Source organism: Apteryx mantelli, chromosome 7, assembly GCF_036417845.1.
Source record: "Apteryx mantelli isolate bAptMan1 chromosome 7, bAptMan1.hap1, whole genome shotgun sequence".
Lineage (NCBI taxonomy): Eukaryota > Metazoa > Chordata > Aves > Apterygiformes > Apterygidae > Apteryx > Apteryx mantelli.
In genome coordinates, this window is record NC_089984.1 from 36,901,908 (window position 1) to 36,917,210 (window position 15,303).

At 38.0% G+C, this 15,303-nt stretch overlaps 1 protein-coding gene across 1 annotated transcript; it reads left to right on the forward strand.

Annotated features, from left to right (window-relative positions):
• Positions 1 to 1,470: 1,470 nt before the first annotated feature.
• Positions 1,471 to 14,995, forward strand: LOC106489483 (pancreatic lipase-related protein 2-like). Its single transcript, XM_067299615.1, has 13 exons — positions 1,471 to 1,557; positions 2,043 to 2,091; positions 2,875 to 3,029; positions 4,621 to 4,746; positions 6,159 to 6,293; positions 8,535 to 8,643; positions 9,904 to 10,020; positions 10,111 to 10,233; positions 11,087 to 11,205; positions 12,026 to 12,155; positions 12,428 to 12,539; positions 13,628 to 13,795; positions 14,932 to 14,995. The coding sequence occupies exons 1-13, from the start codon at positions 1,471 to 1,473 to the stop codon at positions 14,993 to 14,995; spliced, it is 1,494 nt and encodes a 497-aa protein (XP_067155716.1).
• Positions 14,996 to 15,303: the final 308 nt, after the last annotated feature.

Sequence of the window (15,303 nt, forward strand, 5' to 3'; positions counted from 1 at the left end):
TAACAGACTGATACAGAAAACCTACCCCCTAGAAAATTGGCTTCTATTCAAACTACACACCTCTCTTAACAAAAAGATAGATCAACGTTCCACAAAAAGTCTTTTGCATCCTCCATTACTTATCTAGCTACTGTTCATTTCCACTTTCTGTATTCTAATGAAAAACATCTGAAAAGAAGTCACTGAACACTCTTGTTCAGCAACAATCTCCCACACTTTACAAAATCAGTAATGATTTTATAAGATGCTCTGAGAAGAGGTACTGCACAGACTATAGACCATAAGCTGTGAATCTTCATCCATTTTTATTATAAGCCTACTATTTTAGAGCTCTCTCTAAGGTTTGGGGTCTGAAAAGAAATTACACTGTCCCTCCTGCTATAGTGTTCTCAACACAGATTGTCCATCATGAATATGAGATCTCTTGGTTAAATACTTGATTATTTTATCGGCCAAACTGAACAGCCATCCATAAACATATCCCGCTGAGCTCTCCAATTCTTTCAACAAGCCATGTCTTCTGAGATTTTTCTGCACCATCATCAGGTTCTTAGCATGATGATGGATACTCATTGGCAGGTACTCCAGCTGAACAGAGGTCCTCCTTTTTTCTAACGGTTAGGACCTCTCCATTCTTGTTTGTCACCAGCTGCTTAGAATGACTCCTGATCCTTCTCTCTCTTACTAACTGCCAGCTTTCCTCTCTGCTTTCCATTCTTCCCAAGTGGCTAGTTTTCTTCTCTCTTGACTTCACCAGTGGCTATACTAGTGTTGGCCATAGAATTGTACTTCAAAAGAAATCTGATGCTTCCTCTCAGTTCTGCTCTTTGCAACTTCTATTCACTGCTTAGATATTCAGGCTTGCTCCTCTGCCCTACCACATGACCAATGAACTATTACCCACACAAGGGACTTTAGCTACCAGAGCTGATTAGGGAGTGCTCAGAGCCATGCTGCCTGCACTCAGAATTATCCTGTTTGGTTTGGCTAAGAAATCAAGTAATTACAGCCAAGTAATCCAACTTCCACAGAAAAAAAGCAAATAGAAGGACCACAAATATCTCCTGCCTGGTATTCCACACACAGGGTTCAAGGACATATTCTGTGAAAGTCCCAATTGTTTCTTTTTTGTCTCTGAGAGCATTTGGTAGCATCAATGACTTTTAGAGGACAGGCTTTCCAGTTTTCTCAAGTTGTCAAATCTCTAAAACTACCCATTGGAGACAGTTTCCCACATAGCAAATTTAAACCTACTAAATTTAACATTTTTTTCTTAATTACTTTTCATGATCTGTTTCAGTGGCTAGGGGAGACGGATCAAAATTATTCCTCTACAAGAAAAGCAGAATGTGTAAAATGAGGGGGGGGGGGGAGATGCCATATGAAACACCTAGAAAAAGAGGAAATTGAGAACAATGAATGAGGCAAACAGAAAGGTAGGAGAATGGTGAAATACATGGAACACCTGCCATGGGAAAGTCAAATGAGGAACATGTACAGGAAAGGAATTTGGATAGAGAGGGAGTTATGAAGGTGCAAAAATGCAAGGAGCACTGGGTAAGAGCAGCACAAACTGCCTGAAGAAGCTACCAAGTATGCAAGCTTCTACAAAGGTATTCATATCATGTCTTTGCTCTACCACACCTCTTATCTGTCTCCTCGTGGCTGGCAAAATAGAACTTTGTGATCCATTTAACTCCCTCAGCAACTTTTATCCATCATTGGTTGTGTAGGAAAAAGAAAGCACAGCAAAACCGAGTAGAGAAGAAGGGTCACCTCCTTCGACTTGCTGGTAATACTCCTTTTAATGTAGCTTAGTATGCCATTGACTGTCCTTGCCACAAGGGTGCATTGTCCACCAGGATGTCCAGGTGTCTTTTCACAAAGCTGCTGTCTACCTGCTCGGCCCCAAGCTTATACTGGTGCATGGGGTTATTCCCTGCCAGGTGCAGGACTTTGCATTTTCCCTTGTATTATACCCTTTTAAAAAGAATAAATCACTCTAACTAAAATGCTTAACCTGTATATTCAATTTGCTTTAGGTGATTGGAATGTGTATTATTGCATTTTATCTCCTTGGCCCAGTAACAGGTGAGATATACAATATCTATAAAAACTATCACTAGAAGTTGAATAAAGACAAAATAAATAACGTATATATGATACAATGACTAGTATTTTCCTTTACGTCGAAGTTGTAGTATGATTTGTGTATTGTTGTATGACAATGCCCATTACTGTGTATAGAACTAAGGCTAAAGGCTCTACTCCATTTAAATTTCTTTATTAAGAATACAGGAGATATAACATTGTGTTGAAAATTCATGGAGGAGAATTTTACAGTTGTATGCCCTTAGTCTATCAAGACAGTGCACTGCTGTTTATAAGGAACAGTTCAGTAACAGAATGGTTAGCGTGACAAACAGTGCTAGAAATGAAAAGTTGGGCATAAGTGAGTAAAAGACCCGTTTTGTAGTATCTTAAAATAAATGATAATATCATTCACAATAGAAGGTTACTGCATAAATATCCTTCATCCCTAGAAACACATGGCCTTGGAGCAGGAAGCATGCAGAAACAAGTCTAATAAGCACTTCTTAAAAGTATATAAAATATATATATTTATAAGTCTAGAAAATGCTGTCAAAAGAATGTCCTGGTCTTTTCTTGGTTTAACCTCAAATCATTTAGCTTTCATTTTGTTACCTGCTTCAGGCAATATCCATAAACAAAAAAAAAAATGAATCTGAGTTTCAAAATTAATAATAAAATTAAATCCTTAGGTTTTTTGCTTCTCAGACTGTTGCAGTCTCAAATACACTATCTAGCTGTAAGAGATTCCAAAATACTAACAAGTTGTTTTGTATACTCTAGGTAAAGAAATTTGCTACAACAGGCTTGGCTGTTTTTCAGATGACCCACCCTGGGCTGGGATACCAGGGAGACTTCTGACAGGTTTGCCTGACTCTCCAGAACATATGAACATCAGCTTTTCTCTCTACACAAGAGAAACGGGAAATAACTCACAGGTGATATTTATTTTAACATCAAGAATAGACTAAACCTACATATGTTTGTAAACTTGTTAAAAAGTCTACATCACTCATCATAGGCAAACAAGTCAGAATAAGAAGACAGTTCAAAGGTAATGAATGAACTTTGAAGCCATTTGGGGTAAAGCATGAAAAAAAAAATTGTGAAGTAACTGTAAGACACAACACTGTTCCTAGCATTTTCCTTTTCCAGCATGTGGGTTATGGAGCAGTAACTTTTGCATGCATTTAGCTCTCTCAGGAATGTCAAGGGCTTGTTCAACTAACCAGCCTTCTGGGTATCCAGATAGGGGAGCAAATGCTGATTGCTGACACAAGGAGAAATTGAGCCAAAGACATATTGTGACTTTAAAAAAATAAAAGCAAGTCTGAAGCAGAACAATTTTGGTACAATTTCAAAACCTGCATTCCTTCTTGAAATCTGAGCAATTTTTACATTCTTACCTGCCTTTCTCCATTCTGCAAATAAGACAGAAACACTCAAGTTGCTTATTCCTTGTAATACTGAGTAGAGCAATGCCTAGGAACTTATAAGACTCCAGGATTGGGAACACATCAATTTAGCAAATGCACATGAAGCTGCTAAATCCTTTGCGTGTGTCATCTGTGCTGTACAGAAACATTTAGGATTCCACTGGTGTGAACTATGATGACATCACTGTCATTGCAGACATCACAGCTTGTAACAATCCTGATTGCTACGCTAAGAATCAAGCTCAGGTTCTCTAAGGATGAAAAGTTATACTAGTAATAATTTTTTTTTTTATCTGCAGAGCAAGGACAAGTGAGTATACAATCTACACTCACCAGTAGGTTACTCAGGCATTTCTGTTGTTGATAAAATAAGACAAAATATACCTTGCACTACTTCCCAGCTATTAAACTTAAATCTATCTACAGTCTTAGGGCACAGCCCTTCCACACCCAAACTCCCTGAGCTTGCATCACAGCCCCTATATCTATCTGAAAACAATACAGATGGTCAGAGATCCTTCTCAGAGCAAAAGGAAGTAATATAATTAAACAGTTTGCAGCAATGTGTGGTGGACCAAAATCAGGTTTACCACTATTGCATATAGTATGAAATCCTTTCAGCCTTTCTGGAGTAGCTAATAACAAAAACACCTGTAGAAACATCACTGGTGCAGACAAAAGCCATTTCTTAGATGCAGAGCAGCACATCAAAGTGAAAGATCAGGTCAGTAAAAGGGCAGAAGCAAGGAGGTATGGAGTTAGTGAACTGCTCTCCAGAGGAGCTCATCCAGTTCAGGCCAGTACATATCATATGACACTGTAGCTCCTTTAGGCTGCTTCATATGCTGCATAAGGGTATAGATAGGGGCAGCAGAAACTACATGGAGGCACAACTTCTTTGGAAGCTGTGTCGAAACTGAGAAGGGTGGGACACTGAGGTAACCAGCTTCCAAAAATTAAAGACTTAGAACTCCTTTGAATGGTCAATAAGTCCTACAGAGGGGACAACCTTGATGACATGGTATTTTGCTACCTTCTTTAAAAGGAGGAATAGATAAAAGATCCAACTTTTGTTTTTGTTTTCCTCGCACAGGTGATCTCAGCGATAAACTCCTCAACCATCCAAAACTCGTATTTTTCCTCACGTAGGAAAACCTCCTTCATCATTCATGGATTTGGCAGCACTGGAAAAAAAGGCTGGGTTGTAGAAATGTGCTTGGTATGAGAGAGTATCCTTTGATTTCCATCAGCAGCTGTAGCTGCATTCAGACATTATCACTTAGACACTAATGTTCACCTTCCATTTTGCAATTCACCAGAAAGTATTGACAGAAGATACCAACCAAGAAATAAATTTCACCCAAGTCAAAATGCTTCCTTTATGGAAGGTGGTGCATAGTCAAGGCTTCTTGGTCATCTCTGACAATGTGCTTCTCTGGAGAGTTTTTGTTCCCAAACCGTGAATTAGATCAAAGCAACAAAATGAAGATAGATGTCTCCAACCTCCAGGCTGGTGTCAGAACATCAGATTAGACAGGCCAATTACTTGTCTTTCGTTAGGAATGACTAAAACATCCTTCAGCCAAAAGACCTTCCTGAATTGTAAAGTTCAAGTTTCTATCTCTAAACACTATTAAGTTTCAGCACTATTCAGTTCTCCCCAAAACTGATTTTTTTAGGCTTTTTGTTTCATTCCAGAGTGCAATGAAATAAAGATTCTAAAACTGAAATGGGGACGCTACCACAATATAGAGCTGCTGCACTCTGGACAACAGAGTTTACTATGTTAGTCTTGACTCTGAAAAATAAACAAAACCTTTTGTAGTTTCTCCTTCTTTCACATTGGCAGGGAAAGGGACAGACTAGAAAAAGATCACCACAGAACACAAAGTCACAGATCAGCAGAACTATTTTTGTTCAAAAATCTACGAGAACTTTTAATCTAAAATCTTAAATTTCAAAATTTTCCAGCTGAAAAGAAACAGCAAATCTAACTGCCTCTCCACACTACAAACTATTGTTGTGGTATGCATAAAAGAGAGAGAAGGCAGTCCAGGACTCAATGCATTATCACTTTAAGCTTCTGTTTCCCTTGTCATTTACATTTCAGCTGTTTACCCTGTGTTAATTTTTGTTTCCACTCCTTCTTCTTCCTCAAACCTTAAGTAAGCCTTAGTAACAGAAAGCCACAACAGACCTTAATATATGATTCTTCTGGTGGAAAAATCAGTGATCTCTGTAAGACTGTGACAATACAGGAGTTACCAGTACATTAGCTTTCTTTGCTAAAATAAAAACTTTCTACTTTGCTCAGAGCCTTTCCAGTCTAATATGACTTTCTCAGTCTTTCCAATTTATTTCAAATATGTATACAAATGGTTTAAAAACTAAAATAGCGTGATTGTTGTCTTTAAAATTTGAGACTTTTTGGATGAATAACTTGCTATATTCTGTTTTGTGAGGAGATTCTTGTTTCAGTATGGTACAGGCTATAGTGAAATGTTCTGTTTGTAAAGAATGAGAAATTCCATGAAGAAATTACAATGTAATTGTTTATTCTGATTTAAGTTGCATCTCTATTTGCTATTTTATGTTTCTTTAAATACTTTGCTTTATGTGTTTCCATATCAGCTGTTACTGGAAGTGGAAAATATGAACTGCATTGCTGTTGATTGGAAAGAGGGTGCAAAAGGCACCTACGTCACTGCAGTGAATAACATCCGTGTGATTGGGGCTGAGGTTGCTTATTTCATAAAAACTCTACAGGTAAAAGACACAGCTTTACAACCTACAATTCACAAGTGGTTATAGTTGGGTTATGATACCACTGCTTTTTTAACCTTGTCCAGTATGGTCAACCAGTGCTTCAGGAAGTGTTGTACCATGGACGTAGTTGAGACACAGCTAATTGTAATAATTATTAACTCTGTGAGGACTTCACACAGCCACAGAAGACACAAATTAAGCTAAAGCAGTTGAAAGAGGTTCCAATTTATTAAAGACCAGTAGGTGACAACATTTCCATATGATGATATAGGCAAAAAGGCATTCAATGGAGATGAGGCATGTCATATGACTTAAGTGCTTAGAAAAGTTTTGCTAGCGCTATAAACTTGTGCTAGAAGTAAATTAGCATCTCAATTTAGCATCAGCTGAAATTAACAGGAACTGAAAGCACCACAGAGGTTCACTTGATAATGCCAGCTTTGTTGTCTACAGGCAAAATAAACTATCCTGTTGCCTTCTATTTGTGAACTTCATGTTACTGAAGGCAAGGTTTCACATTTACATACATAACACAAAATTTCTTATTCCAAAGTTCAAGAGCACCAGCATTTCCCGCTGACTTCAAAAAGACTTGCTAATGCTTAGAACTTCTGAAAATAAGACCCTCTACTTGTCTACGGACTTGATGCCAATCAGTAGGCACTCATCTTTAAAAGTCTTGCAAAAGATATTTCAGAGCCCACAAGGCAAAGTACTAGCCTTGCAAACAGCTGAATATCAGGGAAACACTTTCCCAGGATCCTGTAAAATATACTCTATACTTGCTACCTAGAACCTCTCATATCTGGCCTCATGCATTTGTTTCTGTATCTTTCTCTTTGTATAAAAACCCTAGGTCACTTGAAGATGGGCATGGGATCTCTCCATCTGCCGCTTTTCACTTAATATCTCTGCACTGCACTGTTCACTGCACTGTTTGCCGTCTAGGCCTATCTTTCTTCCATTACAAAAATGCTACAAAAGTGACATTGCTGCATAAATGATTCTTAGACTTTCTTTCCTTTTCCCCATTTTACAAACTTTTGGAGTACTATAATTCATGTAAAACAACTCATATAACTGTTTTCTCTTCTACATTCATCTGGTCCAAAATCTGAGTTTTGACATAAAATTTTACCTGAGCCAAGTCATATCCTTTGTATCCAAATTAAAAATCCTTAGCAGACATGCTTCACAGTCAAATACTAACCCCTTGCATTTAATTGAATTGTGATAGGTCCTCCATTGCTTAAGTGCAGGTACACAATAAATGTTTCCATCCTACTCGGAGGAATTCTTTGAAACAGGACTTTGCACTATGAATTCTTCACCTCTGGCTCTCACAGATGGATCACTAAATCTATTTTTTCCTAACAGGCTTGTAAGGATTACTCACAGACAACAGAGATTTACTTTGATCAAATCTTATTTTTGCCTATGCTTTCTAGAAAAGTAAAGCTGCACTGTAAAGGGAAGTACTGCAGTAAAAAGTCTATTCAGAGGAATCTGTCATAGGCACATACTACAAATCAGCTTTTCTTTTGGCACATGCATTTCAAAAAAACTTAGTGAAAACCTCTTGCAATTAGCAGTTAATCCTTGTTGTCTATGATTGTTACAAACCCCAGCAAGTCCCTGAATGAAATGTATCCCCTGCATGCAGCCTACATGCTGATTAATTTCCATTTCCATCTTCAAAGCTTGTGTAATATCTAGAAGTACAGGTTTTGTACAGGTGATGTTCGGCAAAGAGAAGAATGAATGTCACCGCAACTAAGCTTCTCAGTGAAAATTTTATGGGGTGATATGATTACAGTCTCTAAGTACACACATGGAGAACAGATGTGCAATAAAGAAAGGACTCCTTAATAGAGGTGATGAAGATAAAACAAGTTCGTATTTATGGAAATTGAAATTAGGAGTTAATCCAAATGTGAAAGAAAGTTCATATTTTGACACCACAGGTAATTAAACACAGTAACCGTATGCCAAGATTGTGGTGGTGAATCCGTCACATGACTAGGCATTTAAAATTCAAGACTGGATCTTCTTCTATCGAATCTTAGTGTAATTTAGACAATAATTAGTTCAAGCAATTCACGCAGTGTTGGGTATGCAGGAAGACAGACTACATGTTCCCAACAGCCCTCAATGTAAGACACCACCTTTGCTTGATATTTAAAAAACTGTGTTCTTGTCTCTCTCCCTCCCCTTCCCTTTCCCCCTGCCCTTAATAATTAGAAAATCTTCAAGTACTCCCCTTCTGAAATCCATTTAATTGGCCACAGTCTTGGTGCGCATACTGCAGGAGAAGCAGGAAGAAGAACCCAAGGCATCAGACGAATAACAGGTAGGCTACTCACTGAGAGGCACATATAGGATACTATGTTTCTAAAGGAAAGAAAGTTGCAACACTCCCAACTGGCCCGGCCAGACTGATTGCAATGACAGCATTTTAATCATTTCCAATAGCAGTATGGCACTTGCACCATGGCTGTGAACTTACTCTAGCCAGTTATTTGCATTCTTCCTCTAAATGTCCTGGTGCATTCCTCCTGACTTTTATAATGAGTACACAAAATAACCTCTAATTAAAAAGCCACTGCAGTTATTCAGCATGTATCTTTTCAACTGTTAGCTGAAAATACGATGTAATATTGTTATCAGTATTACTTTAGTAGTAGTATTATCAAAAGAACAACAGTGGGAACTAGAAAAATTACAAAGAATCTGCATGCTTCAAGCAACGGATAATCTGAGCTCTACTAATTAATGTTATCATTTTTTTTTCTTCACTGTTCCTCATGAATACAGTCCAGCTGAAAAGCAGTAACTTAAGTTTCTCCTATAATATACTTTTTTAAATAGGATCGGTTATGGCTTGTGGGTGCATGCTGGCAAAAAGATGAGTCAACAACGTACAGATCCACTTCCGTTATTTTTTTCATGTTTCTTCTCCAGATGCATTACCATTAATTACTTTAGTGTACAGTATGATTCGTTATTGGTATTAATGACAGAAAGTCATACAGTTGTAGACCACTAGGCTAAGAGACTGGAATTAAATTACAGACTCTCCTGCAGGCACCTTGCATGAGAGTAGGCAAACTCTATGCTTCTCAAAAACAGGGGTAACTATTATATCTTCCATCTCATGTTAGGTTAAAACTCCTTAAAGTCCTTTAACTCTAAGGACTAAGAGAGTCCTCTAAAGGACTCTGTTAATATATTTGTAACTTCACTGTCATTCACCGAACTGCATTAAACACTACACTAAGGCAAAGCAACACATCAAGAATCCTTAGTTTTCCTATTCATAACACTTGTCAGACCACTAATGAGATCACCGGTAACAAAATCTATCCTTCGTAGTAATACGATGCCATTTTAGATTCTGTTGGAAAATGTTTTGCTTCTGTTGGAATGAGTTTGCAGGAAGGTTCACAAAACCATATTACAGCACATTTGATTCAGTCCATCTTAGAATTCACATTATTTTTCAACATACCTAGTGCATTATTTATGCCTGACATTGTAAGTTGGAAAAAGACATATATTAGTATGTTTAACTTTTCCATCCCTCCCCCAATCAATAAATGTTTTTGTTTAGGTTTGGACCCTGCTGGGCCTTTTTTTGAAGGTACTCCTCCTGAGGTGAGACTGGACCCTTCAGATGCAAGATTTGTTGATGTTATTCACAGTAATGCTGCCCACTTACCTGCTGTAGGTAAGTGTTCATGTGCAAGCAAATATCTGCAGAGATGGGCATGTCAGAGGGGTATCTTAAAACACCGACCTCATCACATATGTATCTCAGGGCTTGGAATGTATAACACCACTGGTCACCTTGACTTTTACCCAAATGGAGGAACTGTAATGCCTGGATGCAATGATTTAATTCCACAGATGAAACGAAGCGATTTTGAGGCTCTCATTGCAGGTAAATACACATTTCCAACATTCAAAATATTTTCTGAAACATGAACTGTGAAAGTAACTATCAGTTTGGGAAATAAAAACAACAAAACAAAACTGTTTTTTTTTCCTATTTAGTCATAAGTTAAAAAAGGAAATATGAAACAATAAAGGCTAGTTTAGAGCAGTGTTACCCAGGGAACACTGTAGAGAAAGGAATGATCAGAAATATAATACAGGCCTAGGCTTTGCTTCTGGAATTTGAAAGTCAAAGTGCAGAAGACAAAAAGGCAGGGAAGAGGGCGTGCACAAGTCCACCACCCCAAAAAGCCCAAAAGGAAGTTTTCTAGGTGGAGAGAGACCAGCATCATGACTAGACCTGCAGCATGACATGACCGTGTTTGGTTTCTTGCAGAGACTTCAAGGAGTATCCAACACCCACAAGGCATGAATTAGGCAAAAGCACATAGTGTCTTCAGGGAAGTCTCCACTAGAGACTTCTCTCTCTTCACAGGGTTTGGAATTGTCAGTAGAAGGCTGGTGGATTCTCCTTGTTCTATTAAGCCTTTTTAAACTGCACTTTGCCGCCTGCTGTAACATTATATATGTATGGCTGTCTTCTTAAAAGGGACTAAAGCCGATAACAGACCAACACATCTCCCTTGAAATCTTGGGCAAACTGGCACACAGTTCTTCAGATAAGTCAAAACACTGGCTTCTACTGCAACTAGAAATGTGTAAATTCACACAAAAATGTAATACAAGACCCTGCTACTGTTTTACTCTGGGTTAGCTATTTTCATAGAGGGGCAAGTACAACTCTTGTACAAGATAACAGGAGATTATTTCACAGATGCCCATAAAATTTGTTCCAACAGATGCTACAGTCATCGGAGGGTGCCATCACTCACGCAGCCATGAGTTTTACTTTGAAAGTATCCTCTATCCCACCGGATTCATTGGGTATCCCTGTGAAACGTACAAGTCCTTTGAGTCAGTAAGTATATCAGCTCAGGAATGGACAAGCTGTAAAGAAAATAATCAAGGTCTCTGCATTCATGATAGATGATGCTATATACACGAGCACTTGAATGCTATGATAGTTCTGCTTTCACATTATCCAAATAGCAGCAGAACTGAGATAAGAAATCAACTCAGTCACCATGGAACCAGTGCTGGCTGGTAGCAAGAAGTATGAAGTGAGGCACAGGATACAGTGGCTCCATCACCTATTCCCCTGTGTTCTGGAGAAGGAATCTTGAAGCATGGATGATACCACCAGAATAGGAAAAAACCTAAACCCCATGCAATCCTCACCCTAAACCTTTATGCAAAGACCATATAAATTAGCTATATCTACCCTAGTAACTCCTGGCTGTAAGAAGAGACATGTGAAGCTTCCAAAAGCCCTAAACATTCTCTAATTTACAGTGGGCACTGATTAGAGCACCTATGAAATGCTCTAATTTGCCTATAAGTAAATGCATCTATAAATGATGCTTAAAATACACATGCTACTTTTTTCCCCTTATATTGTGTTGCAACATGGATGCAGGCAGGTTCTTTTTCACTGGAAGGGTATATTTGGCTTATATTTTGTCCCAGACTCCAGCTGAAAAATATCTGAAACAGGGAGTTTCAGATCATCATCCACACAGGTATCGAATCTGCTCATTCCACACCCACTTGGGTAAGATAAAACAATACAAAGCACTGCTACAGTTTTGCAAGATTGGAACAGTGTCTTGAGCCTTAATTTTGTCAGAGTTGGGATGAAAAAAATACTCCTCATTAACTGATGTTCTTATTTTTCCTAGGGGGACTGTTTCCCATGTCCCCAGGAAGGATGCCCAATGATGGGACACTATGCTGACAGATTTCCTGCTAAATTGAAGAGAATAAATCAAAAGTATTTTTTAAATACAGCAGCAGACCCACCTTTTACTAGTAAGTGGAGAAGGTCTGTAACAGCCAGACACGTTTGAAAAGTGATTGCTTTGACATAATTTATAGCCACACACTTTTGTTGCTACCATAAACATCTGCTAAGATTGTTGAGAAAAAGTGCTGAATTAATCATCAGAATTCAAGCTCCCTGAGTCTTTCCTTTGCTAACATGAACAAATCCCATTTAGAAAAAAAGAACCTTCCCATTTACTGGCATTTTTAGATCTCATGTATCAATGACAATCTAGTTTTACTTTCTTTTTTTTATGTAGGCTGGAGACAAAGAGTATTTATCAAACTGTCTGGTGTAAAGAGAACGAGGGGGGACATAAACCTAGTTTTCCATGACACAGAGGGAAACACAAAAGAATATCAAATTACCAGGTAAGTTAAATTAAATTAATATTTCACTATAGCATTTAATGTTGCTGTCCTTAATCTACACATCTTTCACATATTTAAGCAGTGCAAACATATATTCTTTGTTGCAGTCATTCTAGTTAACATCAGATATGGACAAAAGTTGTCACATAGATAAGGCCTACGAGGGCTGACGGATGCTTACAGCATGAGAATGGAAGCCACTTCCTTTTCATGTGTTCTGGGACTTCAACAATAAGTTAGTAGCCCAGTTTGACAGAATAGACACTGTTTCTTTGAGTTGCTCTTAAAAAAAGACTTACCCCTCTAGAATGCACATAACTCTTACCGTGCGCATCAGCTTCATACACACGTTAGCACAACTGCTCCCACTCTAGCATAACACCAAACTCATTAGTGTATTCACTCCGCATGCTGACAAGACTCTGTGCTCTGCTGGTGACTTGCTGTATGATCTCATGCAAGGCAGTCTTGTATCTGAATTTATCAAATTTGCAAAGCAGATAGGTCCTTCTTCCCTACGCTACACTAAAAGACATCACTCCTATATAAATGGCACATATAGGTCTGACCAATGAATCATTCACAGCCTATCGTATCATCTCTTGTTTACTATCAAAATAGCAACTCCTACTGTCTTTTTTACTTGTTCTGAAACAAGCATTTCCATGTATCGCCCATGATCCTCTTTGTGTGTGCACAGACCAAAACCCCACAGAAATTCACAACTCTTCTCTACAGTCTTCTCTAAAAAAAACTTACCTGAAGTTCTCTTGCCGTGATAAAAACTCAACACTCTCAGGCTGCTGAGGAGCTCAGAACCCCAATGACAAACCTGTTACCCTTATTGTTTCCTGATATTCTCCTACCACATATAAATTAGAAGTTTCTGTGTTTCTTTTCATCCTCTCCTGTTCAGAGCATAACACAACAGAGGTCTGGTTCAGTGACCTGTGCTGCTGCAAATAATAGTAAAAGTGCAAATTTCTGTCATAACAAAGTGAACAACCCAAGTGTTCTGGAGAACATGACTTAGCTTAGTAACCTCTAAGTTATTTCAGTTAGCATTGCTGTCTTCATTCTATTTGCAGTGGAGTCCTCTCTCAAGACCAAATTTATACAAAATACCTTGATGTTGAAATTAACCCTAAGCTTATTAAAAAAGTTGAATTTCTCTGGATTAAAACTCCATTCACCCCACTTTGGTCAAGACTGGGAGCAGATACAGTCAATATAATTCATGGAGGAGATGGACATAGGTAAGTATATACCTTTTACAGAAAACATCAGTATCAGAAGGAATGGGAAAAGAGTGCAGCAACTCTGGAACACATGACTAAAAAACAGTCTTGATAAATTGGACACATGGTTTAGAATCAACAATGAATGAAAAGTAATTCAGTAATGACAATGATAAAGTATTACACTTTGCACCGAAAATCAAATGTTCAAATACAAAACAAGGAATAACTGTCTGGAAAGGAATACAGCAGAAGATGATTTGGGTAGTATATGGTGCCACAACAAAATGAGTACAAACCAACACTACAGTGCTGTTCAAGATAAAGCAAATCTCATTCTCAGGTGTACTACCAGGAGTGTTGTACAGAAGATCCAGGAAGTAATTATTCTAATTAATTAACTGTGGTAAGACTGTAACCAGGAGGAGAGCCATTTTCAAGTTTGTACAATATACTTCAGGAAAGACATAGACAGATTGAAGTCCAGGAAACTAACAAGAGTGAAAGATTTAGAAAACATGATGTATGTGGAGCAGCTGAAGGAAATGTTTATTTAGTCAAATAAAGAGAAGTTTAAAGAGAGGCATAAAAACAGTCTTCACTGATGTATAAGCTAGCTGTGGAGGGCCACAGTCAACTGTTCCACATATCCACCGAGTTTAGGCCAAGAATTAATTGATGTATTTTACAACAGATGAGATACAGGTTAGATATTAGGAAAACTTTCTTATAATTAGATATTGGCATGGGTTATTTAGAAAAGCTGATGAAATCCCCTTCACTGTGAACTCCTAAAGAAAGCTGCAAAGCTTTGGTAGGGACAGTCTAGTTAAACAGCTGGTCTCAATAAAGGGAGCTTAACAAGATGGTCTCCTGATGGGTTATCTAGAGCTCTATTTCTGTGAATCTACAAATGAATTTTATTCATGTATCAAGAACCAAAATTTACAGCTTGTCCCCAAAAGAAGGAAATTCACATTGTTACTGCTACTATGCAAACTGTAATATGCCCTATATTAGGCTTTCAGGAAGGCTTAAATAGGTTTATAGATCAAACTGACCACCTTCAAGGTAACAGCTGACACATTTCCTCTTTTCTTTGTTTTTGTTTAAAAAAAAAGAACAATATTGATTCAACTTGTTTTCCTTCCCAGATCAACTTTTTGTGGCCATGAAACTGTGACATATGGAGCTCCCCAGTTACTTACACCTTGCTAGAAGTCATTAGGTACAACTGTTCTCTATACTGCAGCTGGGTAAACAATCAGTCCTCTGTACGGGAATGCTTGTACACGTGGCTATTAAAGGAAAACTCATTCTTAAACTGGCTGTAGCTTCCTTTGTTTTTTCAATTCTGTGCAAACACATTTGGCAATGTTTTTTACATGTGAAGTGACTGTTTCAAGTTTATCACACTCATAATGATGGAAGCAACTCTATTCCCTTCTGTAAAACAGGCCTTCAGTTCCTCTGATTATTCTACTAGCCTTTTTCTATACCTTCTTCCAGTTGCAATTCATATTTTT